We start from the raw sequence: 27,029 nt of genomic DNA, 5'->3' as shown, positions 1-27,029 counted from the left end.
GTCTATATCTTTTTCTACAAGCTCTTTTGTAATTTCCTGCTCTCTTGTGTTTAGAGACTTTACGGTATTTACCGATGCGAAGTATATTTCTCGTTTTCCATAAATTTGTTGTCCTCTTTCTCGCATTAGTCGTTTTAATGAAATTATTCCCGTTCCAAGGAATAATCCTGTTTCTGAGCTGTATGGTTTTAATGCCTATCAGTAGGATGCTAACTTGGCTGTAGACACCCTCCTCCTTTATCTGGGCTTGGGACCGACAACAGTTCTGTCGAGCTACTCGATCAACTTAACAAAACTGCAGGCGACACTTATATTAGTTTGCAGTTAGACATAGTTATATTTTTTTTAACAAATAATTAACATCAAAATTTTAATCCATTGAGGAAAAGTACATGTAAAAAAAATTTCAAGTAGACTATTATTTTTTTAAATATCTGTAGGTAAAACAAGTTAATTTTTTTTGTAAAATTTTAAATGTTGTTTTTCTCATTTTCCCCTTTTATGACTTGTCCCCCTTTTCACGCCCAGTAGCGAATTTTAGCATAAATAAAACCAAAAATTAAATATAATTTTTTTAATTATACTAAAATTTTCTAAATATTTAATGTTTTTTTATCTTTGATTGTGGTGACGTCTTAATAACCAGTCTTATTATTCGTTTTATAGAGAAATAAAATACATAAATAAAAATTGCGGATAGTAAAATCAAAAAGCCAATCACATCTAGAAGTAAATACTGATAAAAAGGCATGTCTGTTACAGCAGTCCTCATAAAAGGAGCTCCTTTATACTTGGCAACATATTCGATCCAATAAATGGCGGTGTCCATTGGGGACATTGGTCTATCTTTGAATCTTTCTGATAATAGTTTGGCATTCTGGGCAAACCTAAAATAAATACAAATATTTATCTACATTGTGTTTAAAAATTATTGATAGTACAGCTTTTATGACATTTCGTCTCTTTTACTGGTACGAAAAAATTTACTGGTATATGATGCAATCTTTATCAGTGTAATAGAATATTTCCGTAATTGTATACTGTTTCAGATAAAGTTGAACAAAAAAATTGATTTAAATTCTTAATTGTATTGTTTTAATCACAAACTTTACATCGGACTGTGTTTAATTATGATATTGTATTCTTTTCGACGTATTATTTAACGTTAGTTTTCTGTTATGTTTTTATTATTGTCGATTTTCGTTAATAAATATTTTTATTTTTTAGATTCATCGTCAACTGAAGTGATTCTGACACAACTAATTCTTCAAACGATTATGACTCAGATGATAGTGTAGCAGATCCAGATTTTAATCCAACGACAGAAAAAGCTTCAAACAATTGGGATTCGCAGCCTACTGCAGAAGAGCAATCACTACCGCTGCAGTCTCAAACAACGCAAACAAATTCACCACCCAAAAAGACACATAAACGCAAAGCTAACCCAAATACATGGAAAACAAATGTCTTAAAACGGTTGCGACATTCAGGTAAAAATTATGCTACAAAAACTAAAGTCGTGAATGCTAAATCTATTAAGTTTACTTGTGGAGATAAATGTAGACAAAAATGCACAACTAAATTTACGGAAGAGCAACGGACACAAGATTTTGATGCATACTATGCTTTACCTGACGCATTGCATAGGCGTACCTTCATTGCTTATAGCATCGAGGAAATAAAGCCAAAATATGTATACAAATCTAGCAACACACCAAGAAAAAACAATTTGAAATTTTAATTTAAAGATTGCAATAACCAAAAAGTTCGTGTATGTCAAAAATTTTTCCTAAATACTCTTGATGTATCTCTCTCAATAATACGAACAGTGCGAAATAAGGTATTTGATATGAATAATCCGATGCCTTTACTCGAAGACAGGAGAGTTAAACATGAACATCATCAATCTGTTGACGAGCCATTAAAAAATATTGCTAGAAAGTTTATTTAATCGATTTCTCGTGTCGAGAGCCATTATATTCGAGCTAATTCTAGCAGAGAATACATCTCAAAAGGTAGAAATCTTAGTGATATTTATAGGGACTATGTTAAAATGTGCACTGACAAAAAAAAAAGTATATTAACTATGTTATGGTTTATAAAATCTTTAATACGGAATTTAATATTAGTTTTTTCATTCCAAAGAAAGACGCGTGTGAAGATTGTACTGCCTACAGTAATGCTGTTTAAAGTGAAAAAGAAGTAATGAGAAAGGTATACGAAGACCACATAAACGAAAAAGAATTATCACGGTTAGAAAAAGAAAAAGACAAAAACGAAGCTCAGTGTAGATCATCGATAATTGTTGCTGTTTATAATCTTCAAGCTTCATTGCCTTGTCCAAAATGCGAAATTTCAACTTTTTATTACATCTCGAAATTAAATGCTTACAATTTTACCGTCTTTGATTTAAAAACAAAAGATGTTGAGTGTTTTTTCTGGCATGAAGGGCAAGGCAACAGAAGAGCTAACGAGATAGCCACATGCGTTTTTAAACATATCCAGGAGTTATCTGCAAATGCAACTGAAGATAAAGACATCATTTTTTACAGTGATAACTACACAGGTCAGAAAAAAAACAAGTTTTTAATAAGTATGTACATTCAGGCTGTGGCAGTAATTGCTACCCTTAATTCAATTACTTACAAATTTCTCATTAAAGGGCATACGAAAAATGAAAATGATTCTACTCATTCCGTAATTGAGAGAAACATCAAAAAAGCCCTTAAATCTAGACCTATATATATATATACTCCTGATCAATAAGGACAGCCAGGAAATCCTTACAAAGTAAATGAATTTACATACGATCAATTTAAAGATTTTAAGACTCTTGCTAATGATCTATGGCGTAACTTTTCTAAAAACACAGAAAATTAAACTGTTAAAATGAATGATATAAATTATACATAAATAAATTTACAAGTTACAAAAGCTAATCGTGGCAGTTTTTTTATAAGACTTCATACAGTCAAGAACATTTTAAAATGGTAAAAGTTGCATCTGGTAATTCAAAAGCTCTAAGAGAAAACTATTTATTTAAATCAATATACCATGTACCTATTAAAATTTCACAGCAGAGGAAAAATGGTTTATTGGGTTTACTGCAAAAGAAAACCATTCCTGGTTATTATCTATCTATCTAAATTTTTTTTGTACGTTGTAAATTCTTACGTTTGTGCCATATTACTCTTTGTTATAATATTTTTGAGAATAAAAATTTGCTTATAATCCTAATTTTTCATTGGACAAACCTATTTTATCATAATAGTACCTTTTAAACATCTATTTTATAATGGAAATTAATAATATTTTCTGAAAATTCTCTGAAAAAGTAGCAAAATTCAAAACATCTTATTTTAAATGTTTTCTTATTATATTTATTTATATGGTTGAAATATTTTTATGTTTTTTCGACATAGAAAAGATACAACTAATACAAACTAAAACAAAAACCTGGTAATGTTTATTTTGGAAAATTTTATTTAGCGATAAATCTTAAAAATGCTCTCCTGAAAAGTTTGCAAATTTTGAGATTGTACAGTTTTCATCCGAACGGACGATTTGTATATATTATGTCATACTGTATAAGTTTTATTGAAGTAATCATATATTTTTTTTACAAAACTTAGACATGCATATTTTTTACAAATGTTCTGAACAATATAAGCGATATTGGAACAAAAATGAGGTTATAGTACTTATCATAAAACATAGTATATTTATCGTATAAGTTTATTAGTTAGCATAGTTTTCGATGTGTACATTTAAATAAATTAAAATTATGATAATTGATAATTATCATATCATAATTATTACTTAACTTTGAACAAGGAATATAATTAAAAATAAAAGTGGAATAAACAAGTGAATTTCATTATATTAATTTAACTAACAGATTGAACGAGAAATTGGGTAATAATAATAATAACAAATATAATTCTAAATGTTTTAACTTTATGGGAGAGAGGACAGAACGGAAAAAATTTGCAATTATACAATATACAGCTGCAAGTGCCCAAAACTAGTCAACACGAAATGCAATGTATTTCAAGTGTTCATTAAACCGAATGGGGATCCCCTTGACTCCTTGCATTCTAGAAGTGTTTTTATTACCAATTTTACTTCGCGTATGTTTTATGTATGTATGTATGTTTTAATTCGCGTGACTATAATATATATATATATATATATATATATATATATATATATACATATAGGGTGAGTTTTTAGTGCTGCATCGGTCGATAATTCCACTATGGTACAAGATATCCAAAGCGCTTATTTAGAAAAAATGTAGGCAATGATATTCTCGATACTTGGAAAATATATGGAATTCTACAGGTTGATTAATAAGTACGTGGTATAACAAACATACATTTTTTAAATAGGACACCCTCGAGTCTCAAGTTTTTTGGATATTCTATATCGTAATGGAATTCGAGACTATCGTACGGCCAAACAAATATTTATTACCTTGACGAGACTTAGGTTAACGTCAGATATACAGTGCAAAAATTTGGCAGTAACAAATGCACGGCAACCTCTTGTTGTTAAAGGTTTTTAGACAATATTGCAAGCTCCATCAGACAAGAGCCAGAGTCTAATTATATCCCATATTGACAGAGATACTGCTCTTCTGCAAAATGATATCCTTGTTTTTATATCAAAAAAAAAAACCGGGAATGTCATAAAAACTAAGTAAACTAATGTAAGAAAGTAACTCTGTCATATTATCGGATAATGCATCTTATCACAAACGCCTTGTTAAGCACATTCCAACAATAAATTATAGAAAATCCGTCATTTTGGAAAACGTAGTTAATTTACAAAGCATATGGTTAATGGAGAATCATTGATAATAATCAAGGGGCATCGTAGTATATAGTGAATATATTTAGTCAAAAACAGCTGTTGATTCAATGACTAGATTTCATGTACACTTGCTTTAAGACTTACACTTTACCATTGCGAGTTAAAACCAATTTAATTAATTTAAGCTTAAATGCAATTTGAAGAAAATATTGATATCTTTCTTGATAGGGCTAAGTAAGGGTCGGCACTAATGAGTCAGAAGACTCAGTGGATTCCCAGGATTTCGATGATTTATAAACTAAGCTGTAACTAAAAAAGGCATTGTGGTAAATACACAAGTATAAAAATAATTTTAGCGTTGTAATATATTTTTTATCCAGTTTAACAATTAAGAACGAAATTACTATATTTGTCTTAGAGATTTTAATAACCACAACGATAATTTTAAATAATTAGAGATTACAAAGTAATATTCAAATGATGAAAAGGTTGCCAATGTGAGTCCATAATATAATTATAAGGGAAATGAGATAATACTCACAATTTTAAGTCGTTTTCATTTATGATAAATTTGAGTTACTGGTTTCAAAGCTTACTATATATTATGTCCTATCATTAGGCCACAGTATGTTAGTGTTTGTCTGGTTACAGTTTTAAAATTTAAAATTTAAGAACATCACATTCATGGAATACAGAAACACAATTTATAAAAATTAAAATAACATATTTGCTCGAGATGTTATTATAATAACTTGTCATTTTTTGGAGGTTATGTTATTATTACTTCCTCCAAACATTACATCCATACCATGGATGAGCAAAGTGTCCTTTGTCAAGAGAGTAGTAATTACGGAACCTTAATATTTTTATTAAACAGTTAACCTATGTAATATGTGTTTAATATTATTATGATGGTTGTGTTTTAATACAACATTTAATTTAAAATATAATTATTGAAAATAAATGTAGTAAATAAATTCAAATTTCAATGTAGAAAATATTACAAAGACGCCTGCATGAAACGCCAGCGATATATTATAATTAAAGATTTAGATAAATTCTACTGACAAAATTTTAATTTGCTTAAACGTATCTTAAATACGTCTGTTATTACAGCTGGCTCACTTTATTGGATATCATCGCATATAACCCATTAAAATGCACATAGAGTTCTTAGAATATTGCGAACTGATATTATTTTGAATTTCTTATTAGTAACCGCCATATTTGATTTGCACCTTGTAAAATATTTAATATCATGTTTCTACTATGAGTCACCCTCCCCAATTTCTCTTAAATTGTAAAATTCGACTCTTGTTGAAGTATGAGAATTAGTGCTAATGATAATATAAAAGTAATATTTTCTAATCCTTTCTGTTATAGCATTAAATTCAACCTAATTCACCGAATTATCTTCTTCTTCTTCAAGTGCTATCTCCGCGGCGGAGGTCGGCAATCATCATAGCTATTGGGACTTTTGAGCCGGCTGCTCTGAAAAGTTCATTTGATGTACATCCGTACCACTCTCTCAGGTTGGGCAGCCATGGCATTCTACGCATCCCTATGCTTCTCTTTTCTTGGATCTTTCCCTGCATATTCAGTTGGAGCAAGGTGTATTTCTCTCCATGTGTAATATGTCCGAGATATTCCAATTTTCTTGTTTTAATTATATTTAAAATTTCTAAACATGTGATGTTCGTGTGTATCAAGGTATAAAAAATTCTTATTAAAAGCTTAAAACTTTTATTTTAAAGAAGATCTTTTGGGAATTGATTCATTCCATCATCAGTTTAATAAAAAGTTGTTAAAAAACATTGTTTGGCCACAGAAAAACACTGGAAGGACATCAGTAACAAAAACAATCCTCATGGAATTTACAAAGGTAAATGCAATAGACCGTTAACTTCGCTAATTAATAAAAACTAAAAAAGGGGGCATCTAACATGACCCCCCGGAGCTGGTGAGATTTTGTCGACTTACATTACCTCTGATCTGTGCTGAAGTCTAGGGTTAACTGATAGAAAGATGGTATGAAAAATCAGTCAGTACCCGTCAACGTCAAGTGGAATGATGTAGTAGGAGCAAAAGTCATTGTGCTTCCGTTTATAAATAGGCCGTTTTTAGTGAAGAATTGTGTTTAATGTATAGTAGAATCAATATCAATTTTTGGTATTTTAAAAAGGGGGAAGAATATCAAACAATGAGTGACTGTGATGAAAATCAAATTTGGTGTACCAGGGTAAGACAAAATTTAAGTTAGGTAATTGAAAATTAGATCATTATCAAAAGTGAAAAAAGGATGTTATTACCTAATTATTTCATTGTATGAAGTAAATAGTGATAAAAGTTAATTTGAAAATTATGGAAGATGAATCAAGGAAAAATAAATAGGAGATATGAACGTGAAGATGTAAGCTGGGGATACTAAAATTGACTGTGATAAGTAAATGATAGATGTAAAGTGAGTATTTATAAGAAAACCTGTGTGATTAGTTAGGATGGAGATTATTTGAGAGGATGGGAAATTGGATATTGGAATAAGGATGTTAATGTATTAATAGTGACAAGAATAGTGTTAAGTATGACAGAATATATAAGGCGATAATTAAGCTATGGGAAAAGGAAAAGCAATGTAGAAGTAAGTAAAACTGGATGTGTAGTTGAAAGAAAGAAAGTTGGATCAGGAGAATAATTGTCGATGTAGTGAGATGAAGTCTCTATTGAGGCTGGTGTGATGATTAGCACAATTGGGACTATTTTTCTTTTCCTTGTCGATCTCCAAATTCTCAAAAAGGTCAAGTTAAAAATAATCTCTACCTGGGATGTTATGAAGAAGAGAAATATCATCTGGTATATTGATTGTGTGATTGTGATATTTAAGATGATGGGAAAAAAAAAGAAGTATTCTCTAATTTAGAATGTTCATTGGCCCTGGTTACCAGAGATCTACAAGTTCTACCAATATAAGTGGCATCACAGTCAGAACATTGAAGTTTATAAACTCCACTTCGTTTGCTGAAGTCAATAGAGTCTTTACTATTGCATATTGATCTACTCACTTTATTGTTTACTTTAAAGAAAATCTTAACATTTTCAACAGAATTCTGGATAGTGTTTTTGATTGATTCGGAGAGTGTTGGACAGTGAAATGGTAATGAGAAGTAAGATGGGGAATCTAAAGTAATGTTAGGGTAAGCTGATTGTTGAAGCAATTTATGTTTCTTCTTATAAATGAGTTTATGGATGATATCAGGGTTATAGCCATTATTGAAAGCAATCTGTTTGATTGTGTTGAGTTCTTGGTTGTAGTTAATGTTGGATAATGGGATGGTTTCTAAACGATGAATAAAACTATTCATTATACACATATACACCCACAGCTCGAATGATTCCAGTTTTTTCATTGATGTCGCATTCAAGGTCCAAGATTCCATTCCATAAAATAAAGTCGAAAAACATAGCACCTCGCCAACCTAACTCTTAGTTCCAATTTTAAATCCCTTGTACATAGCACTCTTCTCATCTGGTTGAAATTTGCTCTAGCCTTTTCTATTCTGATTTTGATCTCCTGAATGTAATCATTTGTGGAGTAATTCATTGTTCCCAAATATGCATATTTGTCTACTTGTTCGACATTGGTTCCGTCTATTAGAAGATTCTCGTTATTTCTTTAAGTTTTCGATATTCTCATAAATTTCGTCTTCTTGACATTCATCGTTAGACCATACTCTGTTCCATACTACGCTATTCTGGTCACCAGTCTCTAAAGATCTTCAATATTTTTGGCTAAGATCACAGTGTCGTCCGCATATCTAATGTTGTTAATGGGAACTCCATTTACCTTAATTCCAGCTGTTTCACCCTCAAGAGCATTTTATAGGACCTCTTCGGAGTAGGCATTGAAAAGAATTGGCGACAATACGCATCCCTGTCTTACTCCACATCTAATTTCAATTTCTTCTGACAGCTGTTGGTTAACACGTACTTTTATACACCGAATTATACAGAAGGTAATTAGCGTTCAAAAAATATGATTAATTAACTAATACTACTTACTCTGGTGTTAGTACTTTATTAATAGCTTCTGTCAAAGATTTTTCTGTTGCAGATCTTAGTTTAATATGTAAAGAAGCTCCGGTTTTCTCTAAAGCAGCTGCGTTCAAGTGTTGATCGGCAAACTGTGGAAGAATTAACATTGGTACACCGCAATAGACTGCTTCCTGTCCTCCCAAAAGTCCTCCATGGGTAATAAAGAGTTTTAGATTAGGATGACCTAAAAATTGTAATAATGACCTAATTAGGATGATCTAACACAATTCCAAAGGAATGTACACAAACATAATGTAGCATTAATTTTTAGTAAAATAAATAGACTATGGAGAAATAACGGTAATATTATCAATAGAAGACTATACAGTATGTCCGTAAACTATGGAATAAATTCGATATTTCTCAAATGAAAAGCCTTTTTAAAAAAATTTGAAACTCGTCGATTTTTAAATTTAATGTTCTACATTTTACAATAAAATTTCATTATACAAAGTGACACACATTACAGTGATGACCTCATCAGCTCTTTTTTTTAAATGTACCACACTGTATTTTAGGACATTTTTAGATAGATAAAAATGAGCTGATTTCAAACAAGTATAACACTTGAGTCTAATGGATATAATTTGAATGATATGCGCTTAGAAAATAAATTATTTATTATCAATCGCAAAAAAGTAGCCTACTTCTAGTTTTTGGTAAACTGTAATTATTTTTAGTAACGTTCAATAACTATTAAGTAGTACAATAATTGTATTAATTGGTAAATGTTCTGTAGTATTGCTTAGAATTAATTTTAAGTAGAAATGAATTTGAGTGTAAAACAAAGAATTGAAATACTCATGATGATTGGGTATGGAGACTAATCGCGAACTAAGATTGAAGTTTGTAATTTATTTAATGATAAATGTCCAGAAATACCCATCACGCAGTCAACAGTAAGTAAGATTGAAAAAAAATTTCGAGAAACTTCGAGAAATTTCAAACTTTCGGTTGAAAATGCACGCAAATCAGGTCGTCCCTCTGTAAATTATGTTACAACATTAAATGTTCTACTTGCTTTTGAAGAAGATGCGCACACTTCTATTCGTAAGGTTAGTAATGATCTCGATGTTTGCAAAACAACAGTACACAAAGTACGTAAAAGTAAGTAAAATGCCCAGAGAATGATCCAGATAAAAGAATACAATTTTGCGAAATAATGATAGATAATAGCTACCCTCTCTTGGTTCAAAATATTATTTTTTCTGATGAGGCTAAATTCAAATTAAATGGTGAGGTCAACCGTCAGAATTGTAGATACTGGGCAGAAGAAAACTCTAACTCGATGCGGGAACATCATACACAATACCCGTAAAAGTTCAACGTATGGGCTGGCATTGTAAGAAATAAAATCATTGGACCCTACTGTTTCGAAGGTAATTCCTAAGTAATCGAAGGAAGAAAATAAAAGAAATACCTTCAGTTTTTGAGTGGGTATCTTGTACCTACTTTAGTTAATTTATTCCCCAGTACAATTAATCTTCGAAGTTTTGATAACATTTTATGGTTTCAACAGGATGGTGCGCCTCCGCATTATGCTTTAGATGTTCGAAGGTACCTAAACGAAATTTTTCCGAACAGGTGGATTGGCAGACGTGGGCATAATGAATGGTCGGCGAGGTCACCAGACCTCAATCCTTTGGATTATTTTATGTGGGAGCATTTAAAGAATGTTGTTTATAAAACGAAACCTGCAAATAATGGAGACTTAAAAACAAGATTTCGTGAAGAAATAAACAAAATTTCTCAAGAAAGCATAAACAAGGTTCTACAAGAATTTGTACAACGTTTGGGTTACAAACATAACAAGGGATACAATTCGAACATTTAAGATTAAGTCATGTATTACTTACTGGATTACTTTCAAGTATTTATTATAATTTATTTATAATTTAGAATATTATAAATCAATAAAAATTAATTTTCTAAGCGCATATCTTTCAAATTATATTCGTTAGACCCCCAGTATTATACTTTTTTGGAATCAGCTAATTTTTATCGATCTAAATATGTCCTAAAATACAGGGTGTTACATATAAAAAAAGAGTTGATGAGGTCATCACTGTAATGTGTATCACCTTGTATAATAAAATTTTATTGTAAAATGTAGAACATTAAATTTAAAAATCGACGTGATTTTTTTAAAAAGGCTTAGGAAATATCGAATTAATTCCATACTTTACGGACACACTGTATAAAAAAATACTGAATGGAAAGGCGACGACTTTGATTAGAATTTTTACATCTGATATATCCATCCAACGGCTTTTTTTTTTATTTTATTTCTTTAGTTTATTAATTAATAGCCATATAAAAGAATATAAAAGGCAAACACAATGTAAAAACTATAGCATAATTTGAAATGCCTATTATTTGTCATATCTTTGTACTCTATTAACAACCCGTTTCATGGGCAAGACCTGTCAGTACAGGGAAAACTCTTTTTTTTTGCATTAAGTTTACAACTATTTGCTAAAATTGTGTGATATTGCATTAACTCTGCAACTATTCGCTAAAATTTTGCGATAATCTAGGTACCTGTCAAGATTAAGAATCTGTATATATATATATATATATATATATATATATATATATATATATATATATATATATATATATATATATATATATATATATTATTGAAAAAAAAATTATATACATTCAATATAGACCTCTAAATGGACTGACTGTCAAAAAGGACAGGCCTCATAGGGCAGGAAAATAACCAAAAAGCTCTGTTTGTGACACTGAACCGCCCAGGTAAACGACACAGTTGTTTTGGATATTATAGACCGCGATTTTTTTAAGTTAATTAGTTGATAACAAATTAAGGTCACAAAACGGTATATTTTCACTTTTTTTGTCTATCAGCAAGAAGTGAAGCATTTGAAACAAATTTAAGATTAATACACTTATCAGTTATATAATAACACTTATCTGTTGCTTAGAAAGATACAAAATGGGTCAGAGATTTCATTTTTTTATAAATATACCTTTTTAAAAAATTAACTTATAAGAACCTCCATCGTACTTAGAATATTGGATATTGTACTGCTTAAAATATTACTAAAATTTTAAAGCAATCGTTTAAGTTGTTTAGAAGTTATTTTATTTGTTTATACCAAATTAATTTTATTTGCAACAATGTAAGTCAAAAATTTTAAAGTTACGGCAATTCTACGGATAGCTTATGAAAAAAAAAGATCATTCTACCAACTTAAAAACATAAAGAAAAATGATTAAAAATATTGCAAACTCATTTTGCAAAAACATATAAACTTTTTGCTTATAAAGAATTACAATAACTGTTGTCTGCAAGAAAATTATTACGGCTTAAAAAGTTTTTTCTTTCCTGGTTTTTACTTCGTCTTTCTGCTTGTTGAATTTTTTTTTATGCCTTAATATGTAATTTTTCTCCACATCTTTGCATACTTATCTCTGAATCAATATCGATTCATCTGTCACTTTACAAACATTTTTCCATTTTAAGCCAAACATTTCTTTTCGCCTCAATCGCGGTTCAGAAAAACAGCATTTACCGTATTTGTTTTGTACACGCACTATCTGTTGTTGTTTCTCTATGGTTGCCCCGAAAGTCTGCTCACAACGGCAATGTTGCAGTTCAATCGCCCAGATAGGTACATTCCACTTTTATCAATTAACTTGTTGGCTTTTGATTGGGCCTTATCAGCATTCCAACAATATTTTACTCATTTTATTTTTATTTTGCTTATCACTTTCCTTAATTTATGGACACGTTTTGGTCACTGACTTTTTACAATAAATTATTTATTGCAACTCTGAGAAATCGAGTTTATCGTTGATGAAATATAAAACTTGTGTCTATGGAACTATTACTTTGTTGCCATTATGGGTGTTATAATGAAGACAATTATTGGATGTTACATTAATAACAGCAATATATAATATTTAAAAGTGATATTTTACTATAACTTGTGAGAAATGTGTTGGATCTGCGGCCATAACGTCGATATATCGAAGAATAACGTCTTTAAGTAAAAGAGATGATATGTAATTTTAAGTCAAAGCAGGGTAAAAGTTGTGATTAAAACAGATAAAAGAAAAGGAGCCTAACAGTGAACCAAAAATTACTTAAGTTTTGTAGTATAACATCCAAACGGCACTTGGCGTTATATAAGTGATTTTAAAGTATTGTTCAAACAAAATATGATAGTAGTAAAGTAATACTGATTAAAAATAAGTATTAAACAAAAAATATCGTCGCTTCGTATAGCGTATTTAATCTTACACAATAAATCAAACTGTGGCAACCATTTGTGTGTTTTTACATTGGACGGTAATCCCTCCATAGTATCATTTTCCCATTTCCATATAACAGTGTATTTTAACTGCGAAAAAACTTTGAGGAACATTTTTCTCTGCTCTTCTGGGAATGTACTTCCCTTAAGTGTTGAGCCCATGCTAATTAGTATGACTCCACTTGGTGCACCGCTCACAAGCTTATCCAGTGTCTAAAAACAAACAATTAAAAAAATGAGATACAACACCGAAAATGATGTCAGTAGAAATATAAACACAAAGAAATATTTAACCACAAAAACTATACAACAGTTGATATCTGGGATAGCTGTATTTGCTGAAAAAATATTAAGGAAACTCAAAAATTTATAAAAAATACAAAAGTTTACAAAAAGATAAAAGAGAAGTAAAATTCCACAAATTTATAAGAACAAATATTGGTCCAATACTCAAACATTGTGATGAGCTGGGTCGATTACAAAAATGAAAAATTTTACTATTGTATAAAACAACCACATATTATTATAGCATATTGAGAAAATAAAATATCCAAAAATAAAGTGGCACTAACTGTGTAGTCACTAAAAAAGAGTAGAGCCGTAGGTAGAGTAAAAAAAATACAGTATGTAACACGTACAAAACAGAAATGTACTGCATTAAATTTAGATAAAGACTAAACGTTGTAAACAAAACAAATAAGACAACATAATAAGAAACCACATTAATTATATATTAATTGACAAATGTTATAGAATTGGAATCAGGGGAGTTAAAACATATCCCGGGGCGGACATCGGTTCCGACCACAATCCTGTTGTTGGTAAAATTTGAAATAAACTAAAGAAAATCAAATACAGAGAGAAGATAAAACCTAGCCTCGAAAAATTTAACAATCCAATAGTACAGGCAGAAATAGAGAAAACACTCAATGATACACTCAAAGAAAAGTTCAATGAAGCACCCGCGGAAGCAGAAGAAACAATAGAAAGTATTTGGCTCACCTTCAAAACAACAATCACAACTATACAAAGAGAACAACTTCAAGACAACATCAGAAAAACAAAGAACACATGGATGACAGAAGAAGTCCTAGAACTGATGGTCATAAGAAGATCTTACAAAAATCGCAATGAAGAAAAATATAAAGAAACCCAGAAAATTATCCGAAACAAAATCAGGAAAGCTAAAGAAGAATGAATAAGCAGCAACTGTGAGAAACTCGGAGATTTACTAAAAAAGCATGACTACTTTAATGCATACAAAAAGATTAAGGAAGTTACAAATATGAAGAAAAAAATCACTACAGCAACTTTAGTAGATGATAACAACAAAATAGTATCTAGTCCAGAAAATGTAGAAGATATCTGAGAAAAATACATCAAAGATCTGTTTGATGACGAGAGAACAGAACCGCAAATGAATATAGTATAACAAAGAATACTTGATATATCAACATCGGAAGTTACAAAAACAATCAATACGGCAAAGCCACGAAAAGCCTCAAGTCCAGATGAAATATATGTAGAGATGATAAAGCTTATCAATGAAGAAAATTTTCAGACGTTAACACTATTATTTAACAAAATATATACCACTGGAATCTTCCCAGAAGACTGGCTTAGATCGACATTTATACCTGTACCCAAGAAAAATAAAGCAAATAGATGCTCACAGTTTAGATTAGTTAGCCTAATGAGCCATTTTCTGAAAATTTTACTCAAAATTGTACATCAACGAATATACAGAGAATGCGAAAGAAACCTGAGCGACAATCAATTTGGATTTCGTATCGGGCTTGGTACAAGGGAGGCATTATTTGGCCTCCAGATATTACTACAAAAATGCCGAGATCAGCGAAAAGACGTGTTTCTCTGTTTTATCGACTACGAAAAAGCGTTTGATCGAGTAAAACACACAGAACTCATAGAAACCCTAACACAACATGGTATAGACCATAACACTGTAGCACTTATTAAAAAACTATATTGGGATCAAATGGCGTCGATCAAAATAGACAATCGTCTGACAGCAGAATTGCCAATAAAAAGAGGAGTTCGTCAAGGCTGTGTACTTTCTCCACTGTTATTCAATATATATTCCGAAAAGATCTTTCAAAATGCCATCGAAAATATTGAAGAAGGAATAAAAATTAACGGAGAATACGTAAACAACTTAAGATACCCAGACGACACCGTCATTATTGCGGACAGTGCTGAGGGTTTACAACGACTTTTGAATGTCATAACCAGAGAGGAAGATAGCTTGGGACTAAATATAAACACAAATAAAACAAAAGTAATGGCTGTTGCACGTGTACTAAATGTCGACATTAATATTTGTATCTATAACAAACATATAGAACCAGTACAAAGATTCCAGTATCTTGGTTGCTGGATAACAAACGACCTTGACCACGAGGTCGAAATACGTGCTCGTATAGAATATGCTAGGTCCGCATTTCAACGAATGAAAAAATTTCTAATAAACTCTACATTATCGTTGGATATCCGATACCAATTTGTAAAAACGTTTATTTATTTCATATTGCTATACGGACTGGAAACATGTACTCTCGGAATTACAAGTATGAGGCGTATAGAAGCCTTTGAGATGTGGGTTTTTCGAAGGATGCTGAAGATCTCTTGGACAGAGCACGTGACCAACAACGAGGTGCTAAGAAGAATGGGTACTGAGAGAGAACTCCTAAGTATTGTAAAAAACAGAAAAACGAGTTATCTAGGACATATTTACAGAGGAGAAAAATACAACTTCCTACGACTTATAATGGAAGGGAAAGTGGACGAAAGAAGAGGTCCAGGAAGAAAAAAATGCTCCTGGTTGAAGAATGTAAGAGACTGGACAGGCATGGACACACATTCGATACTAAGAACAGCTCAAGATAGAAAGCAATTTGCTGTAGTTATAGCCAACCTTCAGTAATGGAGAAGGCACCTTAAGAAGAAGTAAAAAGTACATTTACCGTAGCTGTTATATCAATATATTAACAACTCGATTTCTTGGATTTAAACGCCCAAATATCATTATACAAAAATCACTCTACATTAATGTGCTGTGCACTTTGGACATAAAACTATTGAAAAAAGGAGAAAAAAAAAAAGGAATACAGCCAGCTGCAGCAATTATTTTCCTTGTGGATTTTATAAAACTATTGGTCCTTATTTTTTTTCAGATGAGAACAAGCATCCAGTTACTCTTAACCAAGAGCGTTACAAAGAGAACAATATTACATCTTTTGTTAGAGATTAGTTAAATTTTCAACGCACACGAAATCTTCAGATGCACAGGCAAAGTTTCAACAGGATGTCATAACAGAACACATAGCTATACGATTCTTAGGATTTTTTAAATAGGCAATGAACATTTTAAACAGAATAATTTCTCGTGGAAAAGACTTCGCGTACCCACTCACTCAACTGATCTGACAACAACTGATCCATAGAAAACTACATCAAGATGGCTACAACAGAAGTGGAATCCAATCTAAGACGCTGTCATACATACAACACTGTTACCATCCTGATAATTACCTAAATTAGGCTTAAGTAGAACTAATCTCCAAAAAATTAGAACAAGCAGTGGATAAGGTTCTTATCAGAAGTTAGAAAATACCACAGATCAATGAATCAACGTTTAGTGAAGGGAACTTATGGATAATCGCTGCTTACGAGTTTACTCAAAAACAGTCTATTGATATCGTGGGGGCTATACAGGATGTAAGAAAGGGAGCCGACTTGAATGTAGTTTACTGCAATAATATGCATAGGTGTTTAATGGTCCTGACCCATGTCTGGACTCAAGTCCGGGTGACCACGGGTAAGAAAGATACTATCTAAGAAAAAAATATTAAGACTTGATAGAAAAAAATTATTATTGAAAAATCGAAAAACGAAGGAGGATTTACCAATCATAGTCTTTTTGATGAGGTCTCTTACAAAGCATTGAGAACTACTTATACAATATATTTTTTCAGAGTATCAGTTCATCGATAAAGCAGATTAATATTAGCACAGATAGTAAAGCGGCTGTAAAGACTCTTAGAAGCTCTGAGATGGACATCGGTTCAGAACCGGACGCAAAAGTACAAAAATGCCCCGTCCGCAACTAGAAAAAGCTTAGATCGGAACACAACTTAGAAAAGCATATCCGGTCGACCACATAACACAATTTATATTTGACGGAAATGAGTTCTTCTTCTTTAAGTACCGTCCCCTTTTAGAAGTTTGGCTATCATTACTGCTATCTTTTCTTTTGATAATGCTGATCTAAACAGCTCAACAAAGTTAAAATTGTACCATTGTATTAAATTATTTAGCCAGGTAATACGTCACGTCGTGGGCCTATGCTTCGTCTGCCAAGTATCTTTCCCTGTATATATATACATTTTCCTGATCTGCAGGAACGTATTTCTCTCACCTCTCATGACATAATCCAGATATTGCAATTTTTTTATTTTAATTGTATATAGTATCTCCTCGTTCGTGTGCAATATTTTTAAACGTCATTGTTCTTAACCTTATCGACCCAAGTTATTTCTAAAATTCTTCAATAAGCAAATAACTCCAACACTGACCCTAACAGATGCATATCTGATGTTATTTATAGGCTCCTAGTCGACATGAATTCCACTTTATGTTTCCTTAAGTGTTTTCTGGACTATCTCTTCTGAATATATGTTGAAGAGCAGCGGAGAAAGTATGCATCCTGCCTAACTTCTCGTTGTATTTCTATTTATTTTGATAGTTCGTTGCCAGCCTTTACATATGCAACTTGATTAAAGTAAAGATATAATATTTTAATTTCTTTCAAATCCAGATTGTTATCTTAAATTTGCTGTAGGAGTCGATTATGTAGGACTTTGTTAAATGCCTTGTTGTAATTAAGGAAAAAGATATAAAGAGGTTGGTTAACATTGATACATCTTTATGCCAATACGTTAAGGGCAATCAAGGCCTTTTTATGCCCATTTCGTTCCTTAAGCCAAACTAAGTGTAACAAATATATATTATATGCTACACTTTTCTGAAAATCCTTTGACGTATAATTCTTAAGAATATCTTTAGAGTGTGGTATATTAAGCTGATCGTTCGGTGGTTACAGCATTCTCTAGCGTTAGCTTTCTTTGATAATGTTACCAACGTAGACTTAAGCTATTCTTTTGAAATGACGACTATATTAGATATGGTGCTGTACAAGGACATGCGTTACTAGGGCTGAAATATTGCCTAAAACCAGCAAGAATCAGCTCTGAGTGATAACACGCTTTCTTACTAGATATTCACCAGTCATGGGACACCTGCATTCAACGGGGCTGTTGGACCGAGACTAAAGCTTTGGACTCTGCAGAAGAAAATCGGATACTTCTCCGATTACGGCTCTCGTTTGATCATAATCACCTATTCCATCCATTATCGGATTAGAAATAATTGAATTTTTTCATTACGTACTATATCCACCTCTTACCTTTAAATCTTTTTATAAAATAATCTTACACATCATCATCATCCAGCCTCAAGAGTCCACTGCTGAACATAGGCCTCTTCCTCATGTTTCCAACCCCGTCTATCTTGCGCCGCTCTCATCCAGTTTTTATTGAGTCTTCTTAAATCGTCAGTCCATCTTGTAGGTGGTCGACCGACGCTTCTCTTGTCTTCCCTTGGCCTCCATTCCAATAACCTCTTTGTCCATCGCCCATCTGTCATTCTGGCTATGTGTCCTGCCCATCTCCATTTTAGTCTGGCTATCTTCTCGATGATGTCAGTCACTCCGGTTCTTCTCCTGATGTCTTCGTTGGTTATTCTGTCTCGTAGAGTTATTCCTAATATGGACCGCTCCATTCTTTTCTGCGTGACTCTCAGTTTGCGTTAGCTGCTGCTTTTGTTAAGGTAAGTGTTTCTGCTTCGTACGTCAGAACTGGGAGGACGCACTGATCAAATACCTTTCTCTTTAGGCATGTGGGCAGCTCACTTTTAAAAGTTTCAGTTTTCCAAATGCTGCCCACCCAAGGCCGATTCTTCTCTTCAGTTCATGAGTCTGGTTATCCCTGCCAATCATAATTTCATGTCCCAGGTATTTATATCTATCTACGAGTTCTATTTCTTTTCCACCAATACTGATGTTCTGGTTGGGTACCAAATTGGTCATGATTTTTGTTTTCGAGATATTTATATTTAAACCTACACTTTCTGTAGCCACAACGAGTTCCTATACCATCTCTCTTGCCATACCTAGATCTTCAGCTATTATAAGTATATCATCGGCGAAACGTAAGTTGTTTAGATATTCTCCATCTATTTTTATTCCCTTTGTCATCCAATCCAAATTCTTAAAAGCATGTTCTAGCACCGTATTAAAAAGTTTAGGTGACATTGGATCTCCTTGTCTAACCCCCCGTTCTATTTTTATGCGATTACTGTTAGTATGTAATCTGACAGTGGTTGTTGCCTGCAGGTATATTTTGTATAATAATTTAGTATATCTATAATCTAGCCTGCATTCTTTAAGCGCCTGTAATATTTTGCTTAGCTCAACTGTGTCAAAGGCTTTGTGAAAATCGATAAATATTAGAACTAGAGGTTTATTGTATTCCACTGCTTTCTCTATTAGGGTTTTTATACTTTGTAAATGGTCATTTGTTCCGTAACTTTTTCGGAATCCTGCCTGTTCCCTTGGTTGATAATTCTCCAATTTTCTTTCCATTCTCTTAACTAGTATTCGCGTAAACAACTTATATATATGGCTGAGGAGGCTAATCGGTCTGTAATTCTCTAAATTTGCTTTATCTCCTGCTTTGTGTAATAGAATCATAGTAGCGTTGTTCCAGTCTGTTGGAATATTGTCTTTGTGAAGGCAGATATTGAAAAGTTGTTTAATTTTTTCAAGTAATACATCCCCTCCAATTTTTAGTGCTTCTGATACTATTCCATCTTCACCCGGGGTTCGATTATTTTTCATTTTTTTCAGGGCTTCTTTGATTTCTGATTTTGTTATATCGGGCATTAAATCTGATCCTTGGTTTAATACCCCAGTTTTTAGTGTAATTGGAGGTTCCGTATTGTTATCTTTTTTTCTTGATCTATTCTTAATATTTCATCTCTGTTCGTTGTTTCTTCTCCAGTGCTGTTTCTCAGTTTGTTAATTTCTATTTTCCCCTTTTGTACGCTCCTCTTCAAAACTTTCATGTTCTTATTTTGCTCTATTGCCTGTTTTGTTTTTTCTACATTGTAGTTTCTTATGTCTTTTCTTATTGCCTTTGTGATCGTCTTATTTATTTGATTTATCGCTTCTTTTCTTGTAGTGTTATCTCCTTTCATTTGTCGCCTTAGTTCTATAAGGGTTTTCGTGGGTTGACTCAGTTTTTCATCTTTTTTGCTTGTCGGACAATATTTAGTTTGAGCCTGTTGTATTGTGTTGACTATTTGTTTGTTCAATGTATTGATCTCTGCTGTTGTGGTATCTTTCAATGAATTACCAATATATTTTTCGAACTCCTGAATGTTAGTTGGTTTTGTCCATTTCTTTGGTTGTTTCTTATTTATCATTTTGAGTCTTTCTTTTTCGATTGATATCGTTATTTTAGCTCTTACTAACCTATGATCACTGCTTGTACTGAACTGGTTTAGCACATTTACGTCTTTAAATAATTTTTTTTTGTTTGTTAAGAAATAGTCGATTTCGTTCCTTGTTTTTCCATCAGGACTTTCCCATGTCCATCTTCTGTGTTTTTTCTTTTTAAAGAAGCTGTTCATTTGATAAAGATTGTTTTCCAAATTTTTATAAGATAATCTTACACAAGTAAGTTTATATACCGAAAGCAATGTACAAGTCTCAATCTCAATTTGGCATTATAATGAATAACAAATTCATAATTGCAATCTAATAAATATAAAGTCTAGAATTAAATATAATTGAATATATTATAAAGCCTAAAATTGTGTTTTAAAGATTAATCATCTTTAACAAACATTATATATTTTAAAATATTACCACTAATGGACAAGCTTAATGATATTATTATTAAACATTAAATACAAATTCAGTTCACTCTTCTAATAATAATTTATTTAATACTGGTGAACACTAGCATTAGTCTTACATAATAGATAAATTTGTTAGCCTTTTAAGCCTTCCCGTGACCGTGCGGGGTATTTAAGTACCCCAGATGCGGTTTTGTTATTATAACTTTTTAAAATATTTTTATTTTTTTTGTTCCTCCAGGTAATCTTAGAAAATACATTACTTAATCCTTTTTGTTATACAAATTATTAAATTTAATTTCAATTTTCTACTAAAATTGAAATTAATTACTTGGGGTACCAGCTAAATACATAAACAATAATATTCTATTTTTAGATTACTGTTAGTCTTTACTTTGCTTTGCTTCACGTATTTCGGAGAAAATGGCGCGACGTAAATATTATACTGAAGAGGAATTACGTATAATTTTAGAAGAAAATGGCAATAGTGACAATGAATGCGAGCTTAGTGATAGTGAATCAGAAAGTACGGACAATGTGGAAGACCAAGAAATAGTTTTAGATGAAATTACCGTCCTTGAAAACGAAAGCGAAAAATCTACTTTTGAGCCAGTTGCCGAAATACTAAAATCGAAATCTGGATATGAATGGAAAACACAACGACCTGCACCTACAAGGCGCAGGGCTCATAATAAATAGTAAATTGTCGTAAAGGTTTACAAAATAATAGGTGAGTATACATTTTAAAAATAAACAAACGTTTTGATAAATTCGCAATTTGTTTTAGCATGGCTCTTACTTCAATAAAAGAAACATTCTAATGCTATATAAATGAGAATATGCTAGCTGACATATGCACGCACACCAATCGACACGAAGAAGTATATACTAAAAAATTTAATGAATATCATCCTGCTGATCAAATGGTTTGGAAAAATGTTACTACTACTGAATTATACGTTTTCATTGCAGTACTTATAACCAGTGGAAGGAATCACAGAAGAAAACTTCACTTCGCGGAAATATGGGCCAAAAATAAACTATTTGTATAACCATTTTTTACTGCTGTAATGTCTCGAAATAGATTCAGGATAATCTACAGACACAAAAGATTTGATGACCCCTTCACAAGAACAAATAGAATAATAGAAACAAAATATAAACTACAAGCAATTCGCAATACATATGATCAATTTGTAAAAAATAGCATTGATAATTATTCACCTGGTGAAAATATCACAGTCGATATGAGGTTAACTACATTCAGAGAAAAATATTCATTTAGAGTTTATATATAAAGTAAACCTGGTCGATATGGAATAAAAATTTGGGGTTTGTTCGGACTCTGATAATGCTTATATTTTGAACAGTCAGATATACACTGGAACGATAAAAGACAACGATAAGTGAATCAAGGTTTTAGGGTAGTTTTAGATATAATTAGACCCTATTTTGGATCGGGGCGTGGAGTAACTACAGACAATTTTTTTACTTCGATTCTCCTAGCCGAAGAACTGCTAAGGTATCAACTTACAATTACGGGAACTCTAAGGGCTAACAAAAAAAGTTCCTAGCGAATTTGTTCCGAATTCTTCGCGCGAAGAACATTCCTCTATTTTTGGATTTTCTAATGATCTCACATTAGTTTCGTATGTACCCACAAAAAAGAAAGCAGTTATTCTTTTATCGACACAGTTTCACAGCAACGAAATATCCTCTGATTAAAAAGCAAAACGTAAGCCTGAAATTATTTTACACCAAAGGGTCCGTTGACACCGGAGATAAAATGACCAGAGAATATACATGTGTTCGTTTAAGTAGGAGATGGCCATTTAGGATTTTTATGAAATTTATTGATATGTCTGCACTCAATGATATATAATATTTACTAAAAAGTTTCCCGACTGGAAAAGTAATGACCGAAGTAGGCAAAAGATTTTTTTACAAAACTTAGCACAAGAACTTGCACTCGCAAATGTTCTAAACCTAAACAGAATAGCAATAATTTTCACAAAACTGTAGAAACCGCGATAGATGTATTTCTTTCTAACAGTAATGCTACAATATCAGAAAACCCTGCTAGAGGAACTCAACATTATACAAATCGAAGATGCAGCTTTTGTGCTGCATCACGGGATAAAAAGACTAAAATATCATGTAGTATATGCAGAAAACCCATTTGCAACATACATCGAGAAGAAAGTGAAAAATTTGTATGCCCTGACTGTAAAAATAATGAATTTATTGATTTTAGTTGAAGGTAAAAATAAAACAATGTACTTATATTTTTTTAATATTAAAAACAAATTATTTTAGTTACTAGTGCTTTATTGTAGAACTTCCCCGACAATAATGTATAATATAAATGAATTATTAAAGTATTTTAGTGGGGTAAAATAGTTACCCCACACGGCATGAAGCGTAAGCTTTTGTAGCACGGTTCTGGAAAGGTTAATTATTGTCTTATGACTTACCTCTGGTAACTTCTTTGGTTTTCCCAAGTGAATTCCTCCCACTTCAATTATATTTGGAGATAAAGGTTTTGGAGTTTGGTACGTATAGTGCCTATTGGTTAGTAATAAACTCATGTTGTATAAAATATCTCCTCCTTCGAAAAGATCTACACCAAGATACTTTTTCGAGTATTCATTTCCTGTAGGAGCTATATAATACAGGTGAACTAGTTTGGTAAATAATAGCATTAATGTATTTTCTACTCGCTGGAAAAAGCTCATTTTGTCAGAGTAGTCCATGAAAAGAACTGGTATATAAGATGGATTCTCAGGACTACCGTACCACTGGTACATCCATGGTAGTAAATCGGTGGAGGAAAGGCCTGCAATTTAAAAAATGATATTACGAAAGTTACAGTTATAATATACAAATACGAATTTGATCATTTGGCAGTTATTTTGTATATGTCAAAATAAAAATAATATCTTTTACATTATTTTTTATACAATCCTAGTTCATCATTTTAACCCTAGAACCACACGGTTACGTCGGATCCGACATTGAGTCTGACATTTTATGAGTATAGGTAGTGGGGTGGGGTTAGCGTCTACTGCCGTCTAGTACCCTTCTAAGTAGTCGTTCTCTTGATGCCCACGAAGTAAGGTGGTTCAAACGTTTTTCGTTCGGATTTTATTACGCGTTGATGTCGGATACGACGTTACCGTGTGGTTTACGTAATATTTTTTTTTAAATGGAATTTTATGTAATATATTAATTTTTTAATATTCATCTAAAAAGGAGATTTTGGAAGAAATAGAAGATAAAGAAAGCGATTTATCCATAGATGGCAGTGTAAGTGAAATTGAGGACAATGAACAAATGAACCACTAGATGAGAGAAATGTTTTTTTTTTGGGTACAGACAATGAAAAAATTTGGACTGACATTCCATTGAGTAGTATACACTCTCGAACTTCTTCGGGAAATATTATTACCCACCTTCCAGGAGCAAAGGGTAAAGCCAAAGGTCTTACTGAGGAAATAAATATTTTTAATCTTTTATAACAGATGAGATGATTGAACTCCAGAGAATTCTGGAGTTTATTCGAGATTAACTGCAGAAAAAATTACACTCCATGTGAGTATATAACCGTGGATGAGACTTTGTTAAGCTTTAGGGGAAGATGCCCGTTTAAAATGTATATATCAAGTAAACCAGATAAATATGGACTCAAAATTATTTCTCTGTGTGATGCAAGAACATTCTATTTCTATGGAGGAATTCCTTACGTGAGCAAAGAGAACAGACCACAAAGTGACCCGCTGTTACCAACTCAATATGTTCTCAAGCTGGTAGAACCCATCAAGAACTTAAAAAGAAACGTTACCATCGACAACTGGTTTTCGTCTTGTCAACTGTCTGAGGAACTTAGGGAGAATAATCTAACTTTAGTAGGCACCCTATTTAGTAGGAGTCATCACGATTTTTGTACAGTCCAGATAAAATGCTGGTATCCTATGTACCTAAGAAAAATAAAAATGTAGTTCTGATCTCGTCAGTGCATTCTACTGGAGGCCTGATATAATAGAATTCTACAATATGACGAAGGGGCGAGTCGACGTCTTTGATCAGCTCTGTCACTCAAAGACCCCAAAAAAAAAAATTCAACCGATGGCCTATGAGGTACTTTTTTGGAGTTTTTGACGCTGCTGCTGTGAATGCTTTTGTAATTTACAAACTGAATGTAGATACACCTCTTTCGAGACCTCAATTTTTAAAAAAACTTATCGCTCGCCTTATGGACTGCTCACATGGAGCGAAGAATTCAAAATTCGAGAATTCCAGTTGCCCTAAAGACGCAAATAGCTATATTGTTGGTTAAACATGTCCCTTCTGCTACAAATATAGCTGCTGACGCTCAACAAGGAAGGTCAAAAAGACCAGGATTGTGTGCCTTCTGTGATCGGAGAAAGAGGCGTCACAGTTGTGGCCATTGTAATAAAAGTGTGTGTGTGGTTATTTAGTTTACAATTGTCTGTTTTGTACATTAAAGTAAGTTTTCGATATAAAATAGCATTAAAATTAGAATGATGTCGTATCCGACGTCACAGTACTAGATATGTCCCAATTATCACCGTGTGGGTCTAGGGTTAAAACATAATTTATTCTTTATTATATCTTCTTTATTATACAGAAATTTGATTTCATCTTTGAGTCTTACTCTATCAAACGCTTTTTTTAGGTCAATCAGACACAGAAATGCTATTCTACTATACTCTAATGATTTCTCAGTAATTTGTTTTATAACGAATATTGCATCTGTACACGATCTTCGACAGCAAAATAGTCATCAATAAGGTGTAAATATTTTGAAGGGCGCTGTTTTCATTGTCATTGCAGGAATTGCAAGTATGTAAATACTTTATTATATTCTAAATTTTTATTTCACGTTTATTGGTCTATTAATTATTATAACTATTGTCACTTGGAGAGTTTGCTTGTATTTCAGAAAATGTTAAAAGAGCAGCGATTTCTTCATCTCTTCTTCTTCAACTGCTGGTTATAGTTCTTCCTCAGCTGTTTCTATTTCTCTCTGTCTTGTTGATGGGCAGCCTTTGCTTATAGTGCTTCTTGTTTTGGCGTCCACTCGACAATACATTTTGTCCATCGATCGTCCGATAATCTTGTGACCCGTCTTATTAAATTCTAGTTAAGCGACGTGCGTTTTTCAAAAGCGTTTGTTGTTTTTGTTCTATCACGTATTTCTTTATTTGGGATTCGGTCTCTCAGAGAGATACCCAATACCTGACGCTCCATAGCCCTTTGAGTCAAACGAACGTCTGAGGTATATGGGTAGGTTCGATAAAAATTCAGAGTTTACTTTACCTAAAGCGGCTTAGGTTAATCCTATGCGACGTGGGAGCTCATATGTCTGGTATCTCTGCCCAACCGAATTTCATGCTTAAAGTATTTAGACGACGCAATCTGCTCAATATTCTTTCCATTATTAGCAATATTACGATTTAGCACCAGATCAGTTATTATTTATGTCTCGCTCTTGTTAATCTTTAGTCCAACCTCAAAGAAAGTATGATATAATTTTTCCAACAGTAATATTGCATCATCCATACGATCGTCTATAATTACTATGTTATCTGCGAATCTCAAATGACTGATCTTCTCCTCATTTATGTTGATACCATACTCGTTCAGATCTACCAGAGTAGAGGTAGAGTAAGGCACTCTACCTCTACTATGTTTCTCTCTACCGAAACAGCTGTAGTGATAATTATTTATAATAAATTTTGTAGAAGTGTTTAAACAACAAATGTTTTCAGTGTTTTATTATTTAAATTATGCATAAAAACGGTAAATTTTCACATTACAAACGAT

General features: G+C 32.2%; 1 protein-coding gene across 1 annotated transcript in view; it reads right to left on the bottom strand.

Moving 5' to 3' along the window:
* Positions 1 to 559: 559 nt before the first annotated feature.
* The window catches only part of LOC140438617 (uncharacterized), an 87,941-nt gene continuing 61,471 nt past the window's right edge, over positions 560 to 27,029 (bottom strand). Inside the window, exons 11-14 of the mRNA XM_072528278.1 lie at positions 23,657 to 24,018; positions 13,178 to 13,400; positions 8,872 to 9,088; positions 560 to 887 (exon numbers count right to left, since the gene is read on the bottom strand). Coding sequence (XP_072384379.1) covers positions 602 to 887; positions 8,872 to 9,088; positions 13,178 to 13,400; positions 23,657 to 24,018 — 1,088 coding nt within the window. The 3' untranslated portion in view covers positions 560 to 601. The remainder of the gene's footprint in view (positions 888 to 8,871; positions 9,089 to 13,177; positions 13,401 to 23,656; positions 24,019 to 27,029) is intronic.

The sequence above is a fragment of the Diabrotica undecimpunctata genome, chromosome 4 (assembly GCF_040954645.1).
Source record: "Diabrotica undecimpunctata isolate CICGRU chromosome 4, icDiaUnde3, whole genome shotgun sequence".
Taxonomy (NCBI): domain Eukaryota; kingdom Metazoa; phylum Arthropoda; class Insecta; order Coleoptera; family Chrysomelidae; genus Diabrotica; species Diabrotica undecimpunctata.
This window is presented reverse-complemented; position numbering and strand designations above follow the sequence as displayed.